Source organism: Diabrotica undecimpunctata, chromosome 1, assembly GCF_040954645.1.
Source record: "Diabrotica undecimpunctata isolate CICGRU chromosome 1, icDiaUnde3, whole genome shotgun sequence".
In the NCBI taxonomy this organism is placed as follows: domain Eukaryota; kingdom Metazoa; phylum Arthropoda; class Insecta; order Coleoptera; family Chrysomelidae; genus Diabrotica; species Diabrotica undecimpunctata.
Window position 1 is genome coordinate 91945278 of NC_092803.1, and position 25132 is coordinate 91970409.

At 35.1% G+C, this 25132-nt stretch overlaps 1 protein-coding gene across 2 annotated transcripts in view; it reads right to left on the bottom strand.

Moving 5' to 3' along the window:
• Positions 1–782: 782 nt before the first annotated feature.
• Sirt6 (sirtuin 6) overlaps positions 783–25132 on the bottom strand; it is a 336907-nt gene continuing 312557 nt past the window's right edge. For both annotated transcript variants that reach the window (XM_072545222.1, XM_072545230.1), the window contains one exon: positions 783–1556. In XM_072545222.1, coding sequence (XP_072401323.1) covers positions 1131–1556 — 426 coding nt within the window. In that variant the 3' untranslated portion in view covers positions 783–1130. The remainder of the gene's footprint in view (positions 1557–25132) is intronic.

Below are 25132 nucleotides of genomic sequence, written 5' to 3' on the forward strand. Positions count from 1 at the left end.
TCTGAGGAAATTTGGTTTTTGTAACGGCAAAAGCACGATTAATGCAATCGTGAGTTTACTCGAAGCACTGCTTAACTGAGAAAGCATGAACACCGCTGGGCAACCCTGTTGTTGTTCCATGTTAGGAATACATTCAATACGCTGCAGTGGAACGAGGTCATGAAGGCAATGGAGGAGAGAGAATGTCCTGGTTACCTGATGAATGTGGTGGTGAAGTATCTGTTCGAGAGTATCTGGTACGATCGTCGACGTGACGGCCGGGGTCCCCCAGGGATCTGTCTTGGGTCCGACGAAAGTGATGCCGGCCTTACAGCGGCCATTCCGTTTCCAGATCGCTGGATAACAGAGGAGGGTCTGAGGGAGATAAAGTACCTCGGGAACTATCGCCGGGGGTACGAAGAAAAACGAATCCTGCACTAAGTTCAGTCAGGCGGTGTCCTGGACTGAGATGTCTTTTGAAGATTCTAGACCCCCCTCCATAAAGACGAAAAAAAAAAGTATTGATTTATATGTGATGCATGCTGGGTCAAATGACCCATTAAATTAAAAATATTCCATGGGTTTGTGGTCTATTGATTTTCATTACCATTTTTGTAACGTTGGTTTATATAATACAATATATCTCACAAAGATGCATCATAGTTTTCAGGCTTTTAGGTTGTGTATGTTATTAAAGGAAAAGATCGGATTGTGCTTCAAGGTGGCAGCTAGGTGAAGATAAGTTTACTATTCTGTTGGATTTTATGTAATGTGTGGTATTAATAAAGTAAAACTACAAGATGTTTTAACTCCATTAAGAACTATATTTAAATATGAATGTTTCGGTATGGAAGTCGAGACTTCAAATGAACAAATTACTTACAATTTGCGTATGATTCTCCAGACATTTGGAAAAATCTTAGATACCATAAAGAAACAATTTCAAAAAATCGTAATTATGTATTAATTTAAACCTACAGCCAACGAGGCTACCTGCAACTTTGAATCACTGATCTGAAACGTACAACCTATTCCCAAAATATTAAATAATTATAATAATCATCAATTGTACAATGAGGAAAGAGAAATCTGCGATTGATTATTTCTAACTCATAAAAAATCAATATATAAAACTATAGTTAACAAATGCATCACGCTAAATGTGTATTTTTCCTATCAACTAATTTAGTCACATCAATTGTACGATTAGATTGATTCACCAAATTAAGCTCTGCTTTCACCTTTACAATTTTAGAAGATTGCTTTTTTCTTGATCGGTTTTTTCTAATATTTTTTTCTTTTCTTTGGTTGACAGTCTTTGCTAGTTTCTTTGAATTATTTAAAATGTTTTCTTCTATTTTCAGTTTTTTGTATTCTCCCACCAGCACTTCATATTTATTTCTAAACTCATCGATATTAGTTTTTAAAATATTCCACTCAATCACAGAACATGGTAGTTGGTTTTTCGTGGGATCCACTTCGGTAGAATAATCTGGAATTTCGAGACCTAGTTTTTTCATTATTCTTGATATGACGTCATCTACATAGCTATTGATGATTAAATCTACCTTGTTATCCTGAAATACGATAAAACATTTTAAACAAAATATTTAATTCATCAAAAAAATGATATTAAAAACAAAAACTACAAATATCCAATAGACGTATTTGAGACGTAACAATATAAGATTTTATGGTAAAAAAGTAATATATTATATATATATATATATATATATATATATATATATATATATATATATATATATATATTATATATATATATATATATATTATATATATATATATATATATATATATATATATATATTATATATATATATATATATATATATATATATATATATATATATATATATATATATATATATATATATATATATATATATATATATATAAGTAAAAAGTAATGGCATGTCTCGCAAAACAGAAAACCAAAAATGGTATATCGATGGAAGGCAACCGTATATACGTATTTCTGACTATTGGTCGTCTTCAGTACGGTGCAGCCAAGTTAGAAAAGGAGCATATTAACTTGGGAAAGGATCACATATATATATATATATATATATATATATATATATATATATATATATATATATATATATATATATATATATATATATATATATATATATATACAGGGTGGTCCTTAAGTAATTGTACAAAAAGAAACCGTAGATTCTACACTTTAAAATATTACGATTTAAGTCAAATTGCTTTAATAAAATGTTAATATTAAGAAAGATACAGGATGTTAAAGTGGAAATTTAAAATTTTAATTTTCGCTATAACTTTTATGTTTGTCAACATTTATATATCAAAATTCATAACTGGGTACTATTGATCATCAGAAATTATAATCTGATACATACTTTAATGTAGCTGATAGAGGGCGCCACATATGCCACATATGTGGCATACATTTTCACTTAACTTTTTTGCTCTTTAAGTTACCGATGTTTGTGATAAAAAATATTAAAGATACATTATTTTAACAAAAAAAAGGTATACTTGTTAATAACTTCAAAACTCAACAGTAGATAATCGCATTTTACAAATCAACTACATAATTCAGATTTAACGCAATTACTCCAAGCAACGAAAGAAAATTAGACAAAAATATCAATACTTCTGAATTTTTTGGTATAAAATGCCTTCAATAAAGTTAATAGTTAACGAAATATTAAATAAAATAAATATATTAGCAGGATAGAATAGTAGGATTTGACAAAATAACAGAATAATTGGATTTTACACCAAACATTTTACGTTTTGTATTAAATTAAAGTCATAATCAAAATATTTTATTTATAAACCAAATTAAGAAATAGTTAAACTAAATAACATTAAACGTATTGTCAAAGTAAGTGTTCGATATGTCCACCATTTTCTTTAATTCATTTGTCAATACATTCCATAAAAGATCGTCTCATATCAAATAGCATCATTGGTTCTAAAGAAACTGCTGCAGTATTTATAATAAGTATTATAAGTATAACAATAACTATTTTTTTGGGATTTTTATGCATTAAGTAATTATATTAATATCTCACCACATGACCAATGAATATGACTACCACGAACAATCCAACGTTCAAGAAAGTTGTATTTAAGTATGTTCTCACTGCCCTCTCTCTATAATGTGGTGCATAAACCACATATTTTGCCTTAAGTTTGATGACAATTCTTCCAATAAATCAAAAATAAAATAATTTAATAAAAAATGTAAATAAATCTCACCATTCAAATTACAAGGTAATTCGCATGTCCGTAAAAAATAATTACCAATTGTTCCAAACCATACGTTTATTTAAAATCCATGTTTAAAATGCATATCGTATGGTTTGGTACCATTTGTAATTATTTTTTATGGACATGCGAATTACCTTGTAATTTCAATGGTGAGATTTATTTACATTTTTTATAAAATGATTTTATTGATTGGTATACCACCACATTATAGAGAAAAGTGCAGTGAGAACATAATTAAATACAACTTTCCTGAACGTTGGATTGTTCGTGGTAGTTATAATCCTTGGTCATGTGGTGAGATATTAATATAATTACTTAATGCATAAAAATCCCAAAAGAATACTTATTGTTATACTTATAATACTTATTCTAAATACTGCAGCAGTTTCTTTAGCAACAATGATGCTATTTAATATGAGACGATCTTTTATGGAATGTATTGACAAATGAATTAAAGAAAATGGTGGACATATCGAACACTTACTTTGACAAAAAATTTAATGTTTAATTATTTCATAATTTGGTTTATTAATAAAATATTTTGATTATGACTTTAATTTAATACAAAACGTAAAATGTTTTATGTAAAATTCAATTATTCTGTTATTTTGTCAAATCCTACTATTCTATCCTGCTAATATATTTATTTTATTTAATATTTCGTTACCTATTAACTTTATTGAAGGCATTTTATACCAAAATTCAGAAATATTGCTGTTTTTATCTAATTTTCTTTCGTTGCCTGGAGTAATTGCGTTAAACCTGAATTATGTAGTTGATTTGTAAAATGCGATTATCTCGAAAACTGTTAAGTTTTGAATATATTAACAAGTATACCTTTTTTTGGTGAAGTAATGTATCTTTAATATTTTTTATGACAAACACCGGTAACTTAAAAAGCAAAAAAGTTAAGTGCAAATGTATGCCACTTATGTGGCATATGAGGCCCCCTTTATCAGCTACATTAAAGTATGTATCAGATTATAATTTCTGATGATCAATAGTAACCAGTTATGAATTTTTATACATAAATGTTCACAAACATAAAAGTTATAGTGAAAATTAAAATTTTTAATTTCCACTTTAACACCCTGTATCTTTCTTAATATCAACATTTTATTGAAGCAATTTGACTTAAATCGCAATATTTTAAAGTGTAGAATCTATGGTTTCTTTTTGTACAATTACTTAAGGACCACCCTGTATATATATATATATATATATATATATATATATATATATATATATATATATATATACCCATTTTGGAGCCATTTCTAAGAGTGATACGATTCCTTTCGAGTTCGGGGTCTCAATCTGCCTACTCCCCTCACTCGTGACGTAGAGATAGTGCAAACACTCCTGACCACGGCGCAGTAGACGAAATTTGGTTTAGTCCCTACTTCCATGCGAAACGCACTGTACTATGCAACGTGAAAGGTAGAACGTTTCAGTTTGGTTAGTATAATTCCACTTACAATACAACCTTTCTGCCTTTACGTGAATTTTGACTCCGCCTTCGCGCAGCTCCATGGTCAGGAGTGTTTGCACTATCTTTACCAGTATCGTGTGTCTGTATGCAGATTTTCCTTCTTCTCTTTTAAGATGTAAAAAAAGTATCGTGTTCTGTATAAATACAAGAACCGTCAAACGGCACTGAGGTCAGCAATTTAATTAAACCCAGCCTGTGAGACATGTTCACCCCTAAGAATTACGTTCGGGTGTAACAATTCATTGGACCGAGGTGTATTAACTCGAGTAAAAACAGGAGCCACCACACCGCGCTCCAATGTTGCAGACCATCCCTTTCCCCCCTATAGCACTATGATGCGCGATAGGGGCACATTATCGAAATACGCAGTGAACTAACTGACAATACTGTATGAGCCTGTATCAGCCAATCTCTTCATAGTCCTAGGTAATAGAACTAGAACACGGTTTCCTAACCGAAATCAAACTCAGGACAGCGCATTGTCGCTATGATCCTGTTATCTTAATGTGGCTTATCTGCGAACTAAAAATTGCTTTCTTTGGCCTAAAGTCTACGTTCTGAGCTAGGCTCAGTTCGGAGACTTGGTGCTTTTTTGTTAGTAGTTTTTATGTTTTTTTTTTTGGTGGCCGAAGCCGTTTTTTGTGTTTTTTGGATTTTTTTGTAGGATGCCTGAAACAAAAAATCATAATTAGTGGATATTAATATAATAATTATCAATTTAAAATTAACTGGGTCCACGCTGTACGTTGCGATTGTCCACGAGTTTTTTGAGCTACGAACTATCTTCTTTGTGTGTTGTTGTTGTTGTTTTTTTGTGGTGTTTTCTCTCTGGTGTTTTGTTTTCACTCTGGTGTATTTATTGATTTTCTCTCTAGTACGTTTGATTTTATTCTACTATTTGTTGTTTGGGTCTTTTGTGCTTCCATCTGTGGAAAGCGGCGTACCTCACGATCTCTCGCAATATGTGACTTGGATGGTTCTCTATCTCCTCGAACTTTGTCCTTGCTTTCTCCGTCATTATATCAGTCACTCTAATTTGTTGCAATGGAACTATGTTTATTCCAGTGCTCACGAGTCTTTGGAAGTTCGTCCACTTTGTGTTCTTTTTTCCTCTTTTGATTATACTTTCTTCCTTCCACGTTCCTAGTTCTAATAGGATAGGGTTGTGGTCCGTTGTGCCTTCGTTTAATGTTTGTAATTCTGTTAGTAGTCCTAGGTTTCTTGAAGTACAATGACTATGTGTGTAGGAAGCCCGATTCCTAAGTAGTGTGTTGGGTCTGTGGGGCCTATTGCCATAACGTCGTAATTGTTTTTTAAATATGTATTTAGTAGTCTTCCATTTCTGTTCGTAGCTCTGTCGTTCCAATTTGGGGAACTTACATTTAGGTCTCCTATGATAATTGAGGGTTCGTCGTTTAGGAACGTGTTTAAGTCATCTTCGATCAGTGGATCTTTAGGTCTTACGTAGGCGGAGGTAATTTTGACTTCTCCTTGTCTCATTTGTATTCTTACTGTTATTGCATGTATAGTATTCAGTTGTGGTGTTAGAATTCTGATGTGTCTTATGCCTTGTTTCACTAATATTGCTGTGGCACCTGATCTTCCTGTGTTATCGTTCCTATATATGTCGTAGCCCGGAAACTTGATATTGATGTTGTTAGTGAGCTTTGTTTCCTGTATTGCCACAACATCCATTTCGTATCTGTTGACCAGTTCGTCCAGTATATTGTGGTTGGTCCTTATGCCTCCTGCATTCCAAGAGCCTCTCCTCCAGTATCCCCTATTTGCTTGCCTTAGTTCGCTTTCGAGATCAAAATGGTGTTCCCAATATTTTGTGCGTAGGAAGGTCCGCTTGATGTTTGTTGCGGCCTTTTTTGCGGGGCTTGTTATCTTTGTAGTTGTTTTCTTTCCCAGGTTGGACATCTGGGGCATCCTCTGAAGTTTGCCGGATGTTGCCCCTGGTTGTTAGCACATTTTGCCTTCTGTTCTCGGGGCATTTGGCAGTTTCTGCTGGAGTGGTTCTCTCTGCATCGTGTGCATCGAGGTGCCTTAAAGAACACTCTCTGCGCATGGTGGTACCCCTGGCTGTTGAAACACTGCGTGGGCTCAGTTGCTTTTTTGAGGTCCTAGATGTGGACCTTTATGTGCATGAGGTTAGTGCTGCGCCTGGCTTTTTCCACGTCCTCCTTCTCCAGTGTCAGCATAAACATTAGTAGATTTCTTTTGTCGCTCTTTCTGGAAATCATGTTCTTTATCGATTCACATTCGATATCATACTCCTCTTTGAGAGTATTGAACATTTCTGTGACATTTGTGTTTGGAGGTAGTTCTCTTAAAACCATTCGTGGTTTTATGTCTTCCTCTAGTGGGAAGGCTATCCACTGTATAGGTGTTGTTTGATTGTACTCCTCTATGATTTTTGCCATGGACCTGTAATCTTCTAGACTTTTCGCTTGGATTAAAGTTTCTCGTCCGCTTCTCGATAGTCTATTCGACGTTATCAGTGTTATCACCTTCTTTTTCTGAGCAATGTCTAGTATTGCTCCTGTCTGGTTGACGCACTGTAATTTAATTACAGGCGGCTTTAGCTTGCACGTTGGTTTGTCTTGTTTTGTGGTGGGCTCTCCGTCGGCTTCCATTGCTTGTGCTTGACATGGAGTCGGAGGACGTGGTGTAGGGCGCGCAACTCTTTCCTGGTGACTCTCTGGTACTGTTGCACTAGGAGTCATTAGTGGAGGGAAGTCCGAGGTCTCAGTCTCCCGGGTCCCAAACACTACTACACCAGATCACTAATCAAAGCATTATTGGTGCTGGAAAGAGAGGACGGGTCATTTATATCGTCGTTGGTGACGTGGCTTTGGTGGAAGTCGACGTTAGAGCCAGCGTGGGGATTGTTGCGGGGGTTGGTGCGACTTTTATTAAGACAATTTGGCCTTTTTTCAATTTCTATGGCTTCTCGGATAATTCTTGGTTTATAGAAGCAGATGAGAGCTATGGCTCTGGAGTTTCCAAAATCAATTTTGTGATCTGTATGAAGATGGTGTTGACCTAGAACTGAAATTGAATCCGAATTGCGAACAGAAATGGAATGTTCATAAATCCTATTTGGATTCCAAAAGGCGAGGAAATTTTAAGCAAAATAAATGATTTAATAGCTACAGTCGGTACTCCTAGAAATATCTTATTAGACAACGCCACATATTTTAGAAATAAACGTTTCAAGGGGGATTTTAGAGCGAGAGGTATTGAGACAAAATTTATAAGCATTCGGCACCCTCACAGCAATCCATCGGAAAGATTTATTTAACCCCTTAACGTACACATTAATTTTGAAGTTATGGTCAAAAAATGATCGAATTTTTTTTTTTAGTAAAAATGTTTTGTTTTGGTTATAATTGAATAAAAAAAATATTTTCAGTGGCGTAAAACCTTTACTTTTCCGGTGGGGTGGGGGGTATGCAAATCCGTTGAAATTTAAAAATTTTGTTCAGAAGAAATACTTTGAATAGGTAAATAGTAGTATGATTTATATGAACAATACAAATATATTTTATTAACACACACACACACACACACACACACACAATATTGTATTTTAGATGAATTATAATGAAATTTAGTAAAACAAAAAATATACACATTACTCTAACCTACCGAATATTATATGCAAAATTTACTTACCAAACAATATAATATGTTGAAAATAAGGCACAAATTAGTTCAAATGCAAAAAACAATCAATATCGACTTCAGACGACTTTACACCGGTAAGACAGAAGGCTTGTATCAAAACAAAAGTTCGACAATAATATCGGTTATAAATGATGATGATTGCAAATTGCAAGTTATGAGATAATAAATATATTTTAAAGTAACTCAATACTGACTGAGTCATCTATTTTATAATAGAAAAATAATTTAGATATATGCTTACATATGTCTCTTTATACAAATATCCGCTTTGCAAGGCTTGAAAAATTTTATGGATAAAATTTAACCGTCGCCCGTGTCCCAGACGAGCGCGTACAAAATTACCAGTAAGGCGCGCCCGTGTCTGAGACGGGCACGTACGTTAAGGGGTTAAGAAGTGTTAAAGTTTTTAAGAATTGCAACTAACGGACAACATAAGCTATGGGATAGAAAGGTATCCGAAATTGAAAATTATCTCAATTCCATATCTAACACTGTGACGAAAGAGACACTGGAATATGTGATGAAAGGGAAAATGCCACTACGACCACGGGAAGACCCAGAACCCAGAGAATATCAAGAGGTGTTGGAAACTATTCAGCGAAGGCTACGTCGAAGCAGCCAAAAACATCTGCAGAGACAAAACCGAAACAGAAAAAGGCAACCAGCCTTTTCATGTTGGAGAAAAGGATTTGGTAAGGGTGTTAAAAGTATCCAATATCGCGAACAATGTATGTGCAAAGCTTATGCCGTTATTTGAGGGACCGTACATAATCCAAAATGAAAATGGTATTAACAGACGACAAGTGGAATCATAAGATACGCGAAATCTTCAACATACACGACATTTACAAATACTACGAATAAGAAGGTAATTTTATTTGTATCTCCTTTTTTTGTATTTACTTTTTTTGTATTTGCTTCAGTAAAATTTGTTGCCTGCACAAAAATGTTCATTTCACCGGGGATGGCGGGGATTTATTATGAGCCTCCAGGTTAAGAATATGCAGGTATATATGTTTCTGTAGAATAGGACTATGTTATTAATCTAGATAAAGTGCGTCATCCAAAAAAAGTTTAAAGAGTATAAAAACTTGTGCAAACAAAACGAGACAATGAAAGTGTGTTTGTACTTAACTTAGACTTAGAAAGTAAGGATTTGTATAATATAAAATTGAACTACGGTTTCCAGGTAATGTAAATTGTGTACAAATGAAAGCTGTCATATTTCACTTGAAAACAATAAAAGGTCGTTAGGGGTCTTTTGACCAAGGAATTAGATGGTTTTGTTTAGTAAAAGAAAGCGCAGTGACGCATTGTTACGTTCCAAATTTAAAGTAGAAAGTCCCACCTCTATTTTATCAAAATTTAAATAATTCAGGACGTGTAAGAGCGGTTGCCTATAATATATTATAAGCAAGGTGGCGAAAATAAAATTAGTAATTTTCAAATAGGGGTAATGTCTGGCAAATTGTGCTGAAGTTAAGGGAACACGTCCTCTTTTTTGTGAAGAAACTAATTTAGATCGTTCTTTCTAGAGTTATCTTGGAAGAATTGGGATCATAAAATTGAAATTTTTGAATCTCGGTACTATTCGGTGACCTCCGTGTGTCAAGTTGTCAAGTGTTCGGAAAGACGACGGAAAGAAAGTGATTCCAGGTTTGAGAGTGTTACTGAAAGGTTGGGCTAGATTAAAAACGGCATTTTTGTTTTTTTGCTTTTGCTGCTGTTCCATGTGGGATCTGGACTAGTCCGAACCGTGTGGATATTCAAGGGGATTTGCTGCCTTCGTGGAAGGGTTTTTTTTGGAATATCCACAATTTCGCTAAAAAAAAAGCGGATCTACAGTACACGTGAATACCGGGAGTCGTATTTAGATCAAGAAATTAGCCTTAATCACGAGTCCAAATAGCCGGCTACGCTTCGGTCCAATTTGGGATATTTCAAACCCCTAATCTGGCTAAGAAGGGGTTGGTTGGTTGGTTTGTTTGTTTTTTTCTGCTTCTTCTTCTTCGTATTTTTCCATCTGGCTGTAATTTTCAACTTTTCAACATTGTCACACAAGTCTATGTACAGCGACAAGCGTATGGGATTTTGGATTGAAGACACGCTGAACTATAACTGGAATTCCACGCGGTGAAGTATATGAAAATTCGAGGTATGGATCGATAATTAATTTTCAACGGAAGATTTAAGCGCCGTCTAATTTGGTTTGCGGAATACAATAGTTTTTTTTAAAGATTATTTGCTGTTAGTTTTTATTTTCATATTTACAAATACTTTACAGATTTTTTTTAAAGATAATTTGCGGTTTATTTTATTAATTCAATATTTACACATACCTATTTTAATTTTGTAAACTGCGTCTAAGGGGGGGTTATATATTTGAGATTTATTTTTTTTATATTATTTTCTGCGCACGCACTTGAGCTCACGTGGTGTCCTATTTGCGTTAATTATTTTTTTTGGTTGGTATTGAACCGCACACCCCTTAGCGTCCGGTACTTTTGATACGTCTTACCTTTCATTTTGTTCTGTTAAATAGAAATAACTTATGAATTTTTGTTAGGCAAGTAGAAGCCGCATTTTTATATTATTTTTTTATTAAGCCTATGGTAAAGTTAAATAATATTGTAATATGTAATATGTATGTATTTATTTTCAACTATCTTGGGAATCTATTTATTAAAATTGACTAAATTCTAATCTGACAATTTCATTTATTTTTTTATTTATTCAGGTTGTATACTGTTACTTAGTATTTTAGTAGTAAACCTATTGGTAAGTTGGTGGTTTATTGAATAGCAACGTAGGGAAGGCTGTGGGCCAATTTACCTGGCGCCCCTGATATAACTTCGGATTTTTTTGTTTTGTGGACCGCACGACCATCTCCACTGTTTTGTCTAGCCGCGAGCCATTCCCAGACTGTCACCGTATAGTACTTTTCTTTCCGGGTGTACGTCTGATTTATATTTGGTACAATTTGTAATTTTTTTATATAGATTCGGTTTTGTACGCCACATATTTTGGCGCCCAACGTGGGGCCCTTAATTAATTAACCTTTTTTTGTCAACCCCTTGTGTAGATTCCTTTTAATTAGTTAACCTAACGTGTTTGGGCTTTAATTGACTAACTTTGATTTATTTACTTTACCACTGGTTTTGCACTTAGTAGTAGTCTTAGAACTTCGTGTTTAGTGGAAGTGTATGCCAAGAAGTGCTTACTAGTTTTTTTTTGTGTGACGTGAAGTTGGAAGAAGCCAAAAATGGAACTTAAAAGAAGATACTTTGAAGTGGTGTTGTGGAACTTAGAAAAATTATGGATATATTAGGACTTTGAAATATTTCTATTTCAGTTGGAGTTCAAATTTATTTTTTTGAGAAGTTGGACTTCGAAATTCTACATTGTGGTTTAACTTACTTATGTTAGGGAATGTAAAATCTTTTTTTTTGAGATTATGTTGTGACTTGTAATTTGTTCTGAAACAATGAAATTTTGAAAATCTTTTGTGAAATTTTATAGATTGAATAAAGCGACTATTACTTTTATTTTGCTTTTGGTTTGCTCCCATTAATAAAGTAAACTGTACCTGTGTGTTAATATTTTTACTTATATCTTGATTTTGTTTGAATATTTGCTCCTTTCGGTTGATACATTTTTTTTTAAATTTTGAACTTTGGCAAGATGGTGCGAAAACTTGTACCCAACTACTTAAGGAAAGAGGAACTGGAATATGAACTCAAAATTCGTGGAGTGTCTACTGGCACTGTTGAGTCTATGAGGTCTAGTCTGTCTGATGCACTTAGTCGTGAGGCAGCAAATGAAAGCTTTAGATATCCTGAGCACCCATTCACCTTTTCACAGGATAAAACTGCAATCGAGACTAAACTTGCGGAGCTGAATACGGCTGTTGGAAAGTTTGCCGGAACTCCTACTTGTGCTGAGTCCTTGAGATTGCGGACACAGATTAACCATGTCTTGGGGAGAATTGATCTTATGGTATTGCCAACAGGTGATGATGCAGACGCAGCCCAGGTTGTTAAGTCAGACTTTCTTGCTGAGATTTTGAAGTTGTCACAGGATTTACATGATAAGCAGCATCCAATCGGATCTGGTTCGGTACCAGTAGCGCTCGATGTGATTTCGGTTTTAAATCAGTCTTTTCAGGCAGGGGTAGGACAGGTTCATGCTTCTTCTCCTGGAGCGATGTCACAAGCTGGTAATAATGTTTTTTCAGGGTCTGTCTCTAGTTTTTCTTCTGGGATGATACTTCCTCATAAATGGGGAATAGAAAAGTTTTCAGGTTCTGCTAGGGGTATGTCTATTTCTGCATTTTTTGAGATGGTGAATGAATTGAGTCTCGCTCGTCATGTACCAGATAGTATACTTTTGGAATCAGGTATAGATTTATTTTCGGATAAAGCCTATCAGTTTTATAAAGATGTTCGTCTACGTGTAGGGAGTTGGGCTGAATTAGTTGAAGAGTTTCGTAGGGAGTACCTGTCAGCTCACCATGGGGAAGCGCTTTTTGAAGAGCTTCGGAGGAGAACTCAGCATTCGTCTGAGACTATTGGAGTTTACTTGGCAATAATGAATAGTTACTTTAATCGCTTGCGTTGTCATGTTCCAGAGGAAGTTAAATTGTCTATAGTTATTAGGAATTTGCATCCGTTCTATCAAGATAGATTACGTGATCCTTTGCCAGCTACCTTGGAGGAACTTCGTGTTCTATGTCGCAGTATGGAGGAAAGACGTGATTGTATTAGGAACTATGTTGAACCGAATAGTAGGAAAATGAATACTTTGGAAAAGGACCTAGCTTATATCAGTGTGGATGCTGAAAGTTGTAGTAGTGTTAGTGAGGGTCCTGTTGTTTCATCCGAATCGGAGTCCGCTAGAGGAAAGTTTAGGACTTTAATCTGTTATCGTTGTAATCAGTCAGGCCATAAGGCAGTAGGGTGTCTAATGAAGAAGGAGGCTGTTCACTGTTTTAAGTGTAAGAAAGAAGGGTTTACAGTCAGAACTTGTCCTTCGTGTAATTCGGGAAACGGAAGGAAGCGCACCTAACTGGTCGAAGAGGTGTTGCCGACGTTGACTCGACCAACCTACGTCCTATTTTAGACTTTATTTTACATCATTCCGAAGGAGATGAACGTCCATATTTGAAAGTTAAAGTCTTAGGAAAGGAAATTTTGGGATTATTGGATTCTGGTGCTTCAAAGACCATTGTAGGAAGAACTGGTTGGAAATTTTTACAAAACTTGGGTTTAGAGTTGGATACTTCGAAGAAGACCGTTTGTAGAGTGGCGAATGGTCAGATGTGTGAATCGTTGGGGGAATGTTTAGTACCTTTCATGGTTAGGGATCGCTTGCGTGTCTTGCCAGTATTAGTTATTTTGGACGTACCGCACATTCTGATTTTAGGATCTGATTTTTGGCGTGTTATGGGTATCGTTCCAGATTTGAGGCATAACGAATGGTATTTTTCGGACGCTCCAGCAATGGTAGGTTCAGTGGATCATCTCCGAGGTCAAACTATTTTGACCGATGCAGAGAAGTCGCAATTGGAGGAAGTTATTAATAGAAGTCGTGAACTAATGGGCACTTCTCTTGGTTGTACTGATGTCACTGAGCATGTGATTGTTTGTAAATCTGCACCCATAAAACAACGTTACTATCCTGTATCCCCAGTAATCCAAAGCCATATTGATAAAGAGCTAGAAGATATGTTGGCGAAAGGAGTAGTGGAGCGATCGAATAGTGCTTGGTCGTCCCCGATTCTCTTGGTGAAGAAAAAGGTTCCAGAAGGTGAAGAACCAAAATGGAGGTTCTGCGTAGACTATCGAAAGCTTAATGCCGTAACAGAGAGGGATGGCTACCCATTACCGTACATCTCTAATATTTTAAATAAATTAAAGAACGCGCATTATCTTTCCACCATAGACATTAAGTCGGCGTATTGGCAGGTACCTGTTGCTAAGGCTTCCAGGCCTTATACTGCTTTTACGGTTCCTGGTCGAGGTCTTTTTCAGTTTTGCAGAATGCCTTTTGGATTACATAATGCCCCGGCTACATGGCAGAGGTTGATAGATCGTGTCCTCGGTCCGGAGTTGGAACCCTATGTTTTTACTTACTTGGATGACGTGGTCATCGTGACAAAGTCTATTGAAGAACATGTAAGGATCTTAGAGGAAGTCTTTAGACGCTTGAGAGAAGCTAAGTTAACCGTTAGCTGGGATAAATGTCAATTTTGTAGACCGGAACTAAAGTATTTGGGTCATGTGGTTGATAGGAATGGACTACATGTTGATGGTGATAAGGTCAAGGCTATGCTACGTATCCCAACACCCACATCCGTCAAGGAAGTTCGTAGCATCATAGGCACATTTTCCTGGTATCGAAGATTTATTCCTTCCTTTGCGACACTACTAGCTCCAATTACAGCGATATTGAAGAAAGGAAGAAAATTCAATTGGACCCCGAGTTGTGAAGAATCTTTTCAGAAAATAAAAGAATGTCTAGTTTCTGCTCCGATACTTAATTGTCCTGACTACAATTTGCCTTTTGTTGTCCAATGTGATGCCTCAGGATATGGAGTGGGCGCCGTGTTATTGCAGCCAGGCCCGGATGGTGACGAAGTAATTAGTTTCCTGAGCAGATCACTAACGCGTCAAGAAAGGAATTTTTCCACGACGGAACGGGAATGTTTAGCTGTGTTATGGGCAGTCGAAAAACTGCGTCCTTATTTGGAGGGTGTTCCGTTTACGGTCGTGACTGATCACGCATCCCTCGTATGGCTTCAAAATTTGAAGGATCCTACTGGAAGATTAGCTCGATGGGCGGTAAGATTGCAACAATATGACTTTAAGATTGTGCATCGGAAAGGAAAAGAACATGTTGTCCCCGATTTGTTATCTCGGTCAGTTCCCGTGCTTGATATGGTTGAAGAGGTTGTACCGCTTCCTAGTGGTGATAGTTGGTATGATAAACTTTGTAGAAAAATCGAGTCTAATCCCTTGAAGTATCCTCAGTGGAGAATGTCTGGTGGCAAACTTTATAAATACATCCGTCCCAGTTATGGATTTTTGGTCGAGGAAGCGGACAATTGGAAGGAAGTCGTTCCTAAGGGTCAACGATTGGAAGTGCTGAAGTTGTGTCATGATAGTCCTTTAGCAGGTCATATGGGGATCCTGAAAACTTATAAGCGTATTAACGAGAAGTATTTTTGGCCGAAACTGCGGAGTGATGTGTCTCGTTACGTTGGACGTTGCTCACTGTGTGCCATGCATAAGGTGGAACAAGGTAAGCCCAAAGGCTTTATGACTCCTCAACCTAAAGCTACTCAACCATGGGAGATAGTAGCAACCGATCTTATGGGACCTTTCCCAAGATCAACTCAAGGCTATAAGTTTATCTTAGTGGTAATGGATGTGTTTAGTAAATTTTCTTTGGTATTTCCGTTGCGATCCTCAAAAGCCGTGCATGTCGTTAAGAAAATAGAAGAAGAAGTTTTCCTCGTATTTGGAGTTCCACGTCTGTTACTATGTGATAATGGTGTCCAGTATACTTCGGGTATTTTCAAGAAAATGATGGAAACCTATGGTGTCTCAGTTCGTTATAATGCGTTGTATCATCCACAGTGCAATCCATCTGAACGCTATAACCGAACCCTTAAAACAATGATGGCAACTTATATAGCTGACAACCATAAGAAGTGGGATGAAAATTTGGCCAAACTAGCATGTGCTACGCGCACTGCATACCACGAGTCGACTGGTCAAGATCCCTACTTCATAAATTTCGGTCGGAAGATGGTAGTGGATGGACGAGATTTTTCCCGAAAGGACAAACTCGGAGACCCGGAGGACGAAGTAGCTAAAATGGGATATAATCGATCGCGTGGACTCCAGGAATTATTTGTTGATGTTAGAAAACGTTTAGATAAAGCTTCGGCTAAGTGTGAGAAGACCTATAATCTACGGAGACGTCCAGAGGAATTTCAGCCCCATCAGTCAGTATGGCGGAGAAATTTTGTGTTGTCAGATGCCGCTAAATATTTCACGAAAAAGTTAGCTCCTAGATGGATAGGACCCTACTTCGTGAAGAAGAAAGTTTCCCCCTGGACATATAGTTTAGAGGATGAAAATGGCAAGGATCAAGGTATTTGGAATATTAAGGATTTAAGGATTAGTAACCCGACTGGTGATCCCGATAGGATTTAGGTCGGAGTAGAACGGACTAGCAAAGTTTTGTCTAGTCTAAGTAAATTCTTCTGAAATTGGTTGTATTTATTTTTTTTTGTTGTGTCCGTGAAGGATGACTGAGTGTTGGCTATGATCGGTTCTTAGGATGTATTTGGATGGTCAACCGATTCGTTTTTTTTTTGTGTTAGGTAGCCAATACGAAGTCGTAGGGTTGCGGTAGCCTTAATTTCTTTTGATTTATGGAATTGAATGTCACTTAGGTTTGGTCAGAAATATGTTGTCTTCGATGATATGGCGTTGGGATTTGTTTTGATGTTAGTAAGCCATTCTATTTAATTGGGATTTTTTCGAAGCCACATAATTATGTTTTGGTGAATCTTGTTGGATAATAGCTTAGTTTTGGATGATTCACTAAATTTCGTTGTATACGGATTTAAATTCTGAAAGACCTATCTCATTTTTATTTTAATGAACAATTGGAATTACACTACTGTTTCGGTAGATGTTTCTCGCAGTATCAGTAAGAGTCGAGTGGTGGAGAGTTTCTTATGGACTCATGTTATGCGAGGTATAGTGAAGTACTAGCGATGCCCCAGAGCTGGGAGGTCGCGAATAAGGGCAACATCCAGTAACCGACCAAATCAGTGTTGTCAGATTGACGTTGGAATTTGAAACTATTCTACTTGATCTCATACGATGAGAGATGACTGTTGTGTGGAAGTGGAGTAAGTGTTGTAAGTAAGTTGTTGCTTTGTGCGTGTGGTTTGAGGTTGGTATGTCTTTCGTTGTCCAAGTACTTGCGCATGGTGAAGACGGTGTGGATGATGATTGTGTGGATTGTGTGGACTTCGCTCAGAGTTTAGGTAGTGTGTCGCTAGCGCGAGGGAAAATTTTCTTCGTCTAGTTTTTCCTCGTAAATTTTCCTCTGGGAAAGGGAGGTGTTGTTACGTTCCAAATTTAAAGTAGAAAGTCCCACCTCTATTTTATCAAAATTTAAATAATTCAGGACGTGTAAGAGCGGTTGCCTATAATATATTATAAGCAAGGTGGCGAAAATAAAATTAGTAATTTTCAAATAGGGGTAATGTCTGGCAAATTGTGCTGAAGTTAAGGGAACACGTCCTCTTTTTTGTGAAGAAACTAATTTAGATCGTTCTTTCTAGAGTTATCTTGGAAGAATTGGGATCATAAAATTGAAATTTTTGAATCTCGGTACTATTCGGTGACCTCCGTGTGTCAAGTTGTCAAGTGTTCGGAAAGACGACGGAAAGAAAGTGATTCCAGGTTTGAGAGTGTTACTGAAAGGTTGGGCTAGATTAAAAACGGCATTTTTGTTTTTTTGCTTTTGCTGCTGTTCCATGTGGGATCTGGACTAGTCCGAACCGTGTGGATATTCAAGGGGATTTGCTGCCTTCGTGGAAGGGTTTTTTTTGGAATATCCACAATTTCGCTAAAAAAAAAGCGGATCTACAGTACACGTGAATACCGGGAGTCGTATTTAGATCAAGAAATTAGCCTTAATCACGAGTCCAAATAGCCGGCTACGCTTCGGTCCAATTTGGGATATTTCAAACCCCTAATCTGGCTAAGAAGGGGTTGGTTGGTTGGTTTGTTTGTTTTTTTCTGCTTCTTCTTCTTCGTATTTTTCCATCTGGCTGTAATTTTCAACTTTTCAACATTGTCACACAAGTCTATGTACAGCGACAAGCGTATGGGATTTTGGATTGAAGACACGCTGAACTATAACTGGAATTCCACGCGGTGAAGTATATGAAAATTCGAGGTATGGATCGATAATTAATTTTCAACGGAAGATTTAAGCGCCGTCTAATTTGGTTTGCGGAATACAATAGTTTTTTTTAAAGATTATTTGCTGTTAGTTTTTATTTTCATATTTACAAATACTTTACAGATTTTTTTTAAAGATAATTTGCGGTTTATTTTATTAATTCAATATTTACACATACCTATTTTAATTTTGTAAACTGCGTCTAAGGGGGGGTTATATATTTGAGATTTATTTTTTTTATATTATTTTCTGCGCACGCACTTGAGCTCACGTGGTGTCCTATTTGCGTTAATTATTTTTTTTGGTTGGTATTGAACCGCACACCCCTTAGCGTCCGGTACTTTTGATACGTCTTACCTTTCATTTTGTTCTGTTAAATAGAAATAACTTATGAATTTTTGTTAGGCAAGTAGAAGCCGCATTTTTATATTATTTTTTTATTAAGCCTATGGTAAAGTTAAATAATATTGTAATATGTAATATGTATGTATTTATTTTCAACTATCTTGGGAATCTATTTATTAAAATTGACTAAATTCTAATCTGACAATTTCATTTATTTTTTTATTTATTCAGGTTGTATACTGTTACTTAGTATTTTAGTAGTAAACCTATTGGTAAGTTGGTGGTTTATTGAATAGCAACGTAGGGAAGGCTGTGGGCCAATTTACCTGGCGCCCCTGATATAACTTCGGATTTTTTTGTTTTGTGGACCGCACGACCATCTCCACTGTTTTGTCTAGCCGCGAGCCATTCCCAGACTGTCACCGTATAGTACTTTTCTTTCCGGGTGTACGTCTGATTTATATTTGGTACAATTTGTAATTTTTTTATATAGATTCGGTTTTGTACGCCACAGCATAATGAAATTTTGACTAGAGAAAGAGGAGTCTAAGATAGAACTACAAGAGAAAAGGTTGTTCCGTGTTAAGAAAAAGGTGTTTTTACGTTGAGAGATAAAGTAGTGAATCATGAAAGAAAGTTTGTGAATTTGTTTGCGGCAGCATAAAACCTGAGTGTAAGCAGAGATCTTCAAATCCACAATTTGTAAGTTTTTCTTTTAATTTAAGAATTGTTTGAGCCGCATATGTTTGGTATCGTGAGTAAACGAGATCAGGAGGGTTGGAGAAGCAGCAGAAGGAAAAACAACTTAAAGTTTAGTTTTGTTTTATTGAAAACAAAAGATATGCCTAGAGATTATCAAGAGATTATTAATATCGGAGCGAATTTTTGTTTTGGATATTAGATTGAATAGAGACAGTTTTTTTTTATAATTTAATAGGACCGGAGAGAAAACTAGAATCATATGATCTATTTTTATTTATATTGATAATTATAATCTTATTATCTAATATATGGTATTGTTTTGTGTATTTTTTATTCCTTTTTGTACTCATTCTTGCAAATACAACATAATTGATACTGGCCACGGAAGTAAGTTCTGAGATAAACAAAGTTATGGGTAAGTTCATCAATTTAGAAATTGTACTTAAAAATTAATTTTTCCCTACTAATTTTATATATATATATATATATATATATATATATATATATATATATATATATATATATATATATATATATATATATATATATATATATATATTGGCTTAAAAATTGCAACTAAGAAGTTGTACACAAAGACAAAGGATCCTTTCACAATACAGGAGTCATCGAATGTTGTTTATTCTATACCGTGTGCCAACTGTAAAAACGTGTATATCGGAGAATCATCTCGTAATTTTCACAATAGAGTAATATCACATCGCAGCGACATAAAAACCAAAAAGATAAACGCATGTGCGCTCACAGAACATGCATTAACTTTAAAACATAGAGACATAGTCAGACATAGATAAATTGAGCAACATTTATTGTTACTTACTGACAAAACATCAAAAATAAAATAAAGATTTACTTTTACATATACACACCGTAATACACCTGCATACAAAACATGTTGCATACTATCAAGACAGGTTTAAGATACTACTTCCATTAATATAATAGCAAGAACTCCTAATTACTTTTTAATCACACTATTTTTTGTTTCTTTTTCTGTTCTCTATGGATCACTCAAAACACACCATGAAAAGATGTTACTAACAAAATTTTAACTTTCCAACTAAATTTTAAAATGTATATTGTCCATTATTTTAAATGTTATAAATGTTATATTTTATATGTGTGTTTTTAATGTTGAGTGTCTTTAGAAAAATAATCTCAACGACTAGTAAGTTGTAATGACAATTTGAGATATGTTGTAAATATTTACACTTTCTTCTAATTACAGTGTCTTGAAGAAGGAATAAAAGAATTCCGAAAGCTCGACCAAAAGTCAAAAGAGTGTTTCTATAACATCCCGGCCAAACCTACTGACTGCAGCCCTAATAAACTGTGTTGTTTGTTTATATCGACAGGCAATAATATCCAGTATTTCTTATATATATATATATATATATATATATATATATATATATATATATATATATATATATATATAGCCGTTAACCTCAATTAAGTAAGATATAAAATAAGAAATAATTATCTCATTGTACTATTTTCTGAGATCAAATCACATGTCAAATCAATTGCTTGGGTAGAAGACACAACCATGCTGCTTGTCCCTCTCGCAGCTGTTCGATGTGCTCCAGAAAACATCACACTCTGCTGCATTAAAATTCTTATGCAGAGAACACGAACGATCAATCTCGAGCTAATCACATTTCTCATTCAAATAATTATCGCACGGCTAACTCCAACACGAATCAATCTCGGGATAATCACATGTTTTATTCAGATAATTACAGCCCAGCTAACTCTAATCATTTTGAACAACCCTCTCAACAAGATGGTAACAGAAATAAACGTTAACATTCTCATCGCTCCTCTAATAATGCAAACGCGCAATCACAAAGAGCAAATTCTCCCGGTCTTTCATACCAGAAAAGAAACACTCCAATCGCTAATGATTTACCTCAGCAAATAATGTCTAATCATCTTTTCCAAATAACCTTCTGGAACGTACGACGTAGAAATTGTTTTCGACGAAGGATTGTTTAGTCCAAGTACTTAGCCAGTAATAGAATAATTTAAGACTTACTCTTTTACTATTCTGAGTTGTTCCTATACTTTATTAATCGCATCTCTGTTGTTTTTGTATAGTTCCCTTTTTCCTGGATGACTGTTTTGTATCAGGTATCTTCTCTGGATGGAATAATGTTAATAAATATCTCTTATGGATTTTTATTGGCGTTAACTTCGTTTCTATTTTGAGGTGGCTAATTTCTTTGTTTTCTCCCTGGCAAGATTTGGTGTCTAGTCTGGGATTGGTGCCTTGGAGTTTCTTTTGGGCTAAATATGTGGCGTGTATTTTTGATATCACCACACCTGTTGTTGTATTGTTTGAAGCACCATGTATCACCAAGATCGGGCAGGATGCTTATGCTTAGGATCAGAAATAGCTTCAACCCCTGGATCTTTTGCTTTTCGGTAGCTTGTGGACTGTATATTTATTTCTTCTAGGAGGTTAGTTGAAGGTAACTGCAGGCTCAATAGTCTAACTGGCTTACCTTTAAGAGTTGCGAAGTATTGTTTGTCTAATAAAACTCACCACATCCCAAAGACCATATATTGACACTACCCGGACCACAATACGTTCAAAGTTAATTACTAGTACATTATTTATTTACCACTCTCTTTCTCAACATTCCGCTGAGATTTATGTCTTTCTTTTTGTATTGAGAGAACTAGAAAATGAGAGTGTGTAGTTTGTTTTCTACTCATGGAGATTGTGAATGAGTGAGAGTGTGTGGTTTATTTTCCAATCACGCAGATTGAGAATGAGTGAGAGTGTTTAGATTATCTTCTAATCGTGAAATTGCAGAAAAATACCTATTTTCGATTTCGTTTATAGTATCAACAACCAAATAGCCATCTTACGTACATGAAGAAGAAGTGAAGGCATATTTATGAAAACTGAATTTAACCAATAATTTTACAAGATCATTTTGTAATTTTGGGCCTAGTTAAGTTCCTCGTTTAAAAACGGAAAGTTGAGAGCGTGTGCGGAAGCATCAAACATAACGCACAATGGAGTAGTACTGGACTCCTTGTAGATACAATGATGCGGTAGATAATAAGCATTATTTATTTCCGTACTTGACTAAATGGGATTTAGATAATGATTATCTATGAAACTTTTAATGAAGTTTGAATATTGAATCTTAAGTGATTCATTTTGGCAAATCTGCGCTCTAGAGAACTAAATCTTTATAAGGTTTATGTCGCCAAAAGAAGGTATTTCGTTTTCAAAAGGTAAATTTACTACAAATCTACCCTCGGCACAAGTAGTACGAGAATCTAATTTCGCACAGAACGAGTCTCCCGGAGAATAATACTTAACTTCTGGTACTTCCTCAATGGCCCAGAATGATTTAAAAAAGGAATGAATATTTGATATATTTGTAGGTGGAATATTTGCCATCAAAACATAACAGAAACTTGTTTCAAGAGCTCAAAGCTGATCATTCCAAGATTTAATAATTCCCATTGTTAAGATACAGGAAAAATATTTGCTCCTAATAGAATATCAAGTTTGCAGGAAATATTTGCCATTTTATCAGCTAACTTTAAATGCTGAAGATGTGACAAGTTGCCTACGGAAATTGGAGCAGTTGGCATGTCTTGGCAGATTTTAAGAGTGCACATTCTATCAAGACTTTTTCGACCTTTATCGACCTTTATCGATAAATCCGCATTGAATTTCGGGACAATTAATTTGTCTGCACATTCTTTAGTAATGAAGTTAGCTTAAGATACACTGTCAATCTAACCAAGGCTTTACCAAAACGATCAAGGTAGGTAGCAAGACATTATTTGTCAAAGTATTTAATAAGGGGGAAATATAAGACATGATATCGTTGGATGAACCAGCAACTTCATTATGATAAGAAGAAGAATGATCATAAGCATTGAGACTATCAAAGTGAAGAGCAGTATGAAGTTATTTGTTTCAATTTGTACACCTTCTGGATGAAAGGCATATGACCGTAGCATGGGTATTAGATAAACAGTTTATACAACATTTATTCTGTTTAGCGATGTCAAAACGTTTTTGTGGTGATGATTTTGTGGTTATGATTTAAATATAGCATGATCGCAACCACAAAATAGAGACTTATTTCTGACAGAACTGGTCAGAAATGTAGAAGTTTGACGAGACGATTACTTTTCGTTATTAGAATTATGGGAACTAAACGATTTAACATTTTTTCTGACTTATCTTTTATATGACTCAAATCAAGTGCAACATTTATTGTTATTTACTGGAAAAACATCAAAAATAAAATGAGTATTAACTTCTACATATTCTTGTATGCATATGCATAACTGGTTGCATACCATTAAGACAGGTTTAATAATTAAAAATCAAAACTACCCAAATATAGGCCTCTTGTTTCTTGAAAGTAAATACAATATTAAGAACAACTAATTACACTTTAATCACATTGTTTTTTCTTTCTGTTCTATATGTATCAGAGTTAAAACATACTATCAAAATATGTCATGAAATAAACTAAGTTTTACTATCCTCACCAAAATTTTTAGAATGTATTGTCCATTATTATATTTTATATTTGTGTTATTAATGTTGAGTGTCAAAGTTTATTTTAAAAAATCTCAACGACTATAGTTGAGCCGCTGAAAAGATGGAATGATCATGTGAATGGCACGCACTCTTAAATATTCGTCTTCCTATGTTATCACTTTTCCCACGTTTACACCGCTCAACAAAAACGAACTAACAATGTTGCTATAATATATTTATACCGTTTTTTAGAGGTTATTGATTTACATTAATTTTAAACATTTTCACAAAATTCACCAGCCGGCGAAAGTGAAACACAAATCATGATACATAAAACATTTAAGTTATAGTATCATGACACAAATAATGACGGTGTAAACAGTTTCCCATAAGGTCTAGTTTCGAGCGTCTGTCGATGCTTGCATTGAGTGATCATGCGACCTTGGATTCCATGTTTTAAGCGGCCAGGGTATAGTAAGTTGCACTGACGAATTGTTGATATTTTGTAAATATTTACACATTTTTTATATATATTACAGTGTCTTGAAAAAGCAATAAAACCATTCCGAAAGCTCCACCAAAAGTCTATATATATATATATATATATATATATATATATATATATATATATATATATATATATATATATATACAGATTGAACGAATTTAAAACGGAACATACAATTTAATATATGTCTGTTTGAACTGCATTTGAAATAGTGGACCAATATAAAACTTGGACAAAAATAAATCCATACCCGGTGATAGACATTCTATAAAATATCGTTCAACTATCTGTCTCGTTTAAAGGAAAGAGGAGCTTGCCTAATAGTCGGAGAGATAGAGCCGAAATTTTGAACTGATCAGTAATATGACATTTTTCTATTGGAATATATTCATTGTAACTGGGTTAAGACCTTTTTGTTTGCCTTACAGGCGGACGCCCCTCGTGGTACAAGGGGTTTCTATACAGGGATGAAGTTGTAATTTTTTTCGGAAAAATTAACGATCGATAATATGGCTGAAAATTTGCCCAGAGTAAGATCTTGGTATAACTAGACGAAATCCCAAATGGCGGACGCGAGAGTGGATACATAAGGGGTGGCGGAGAGGGA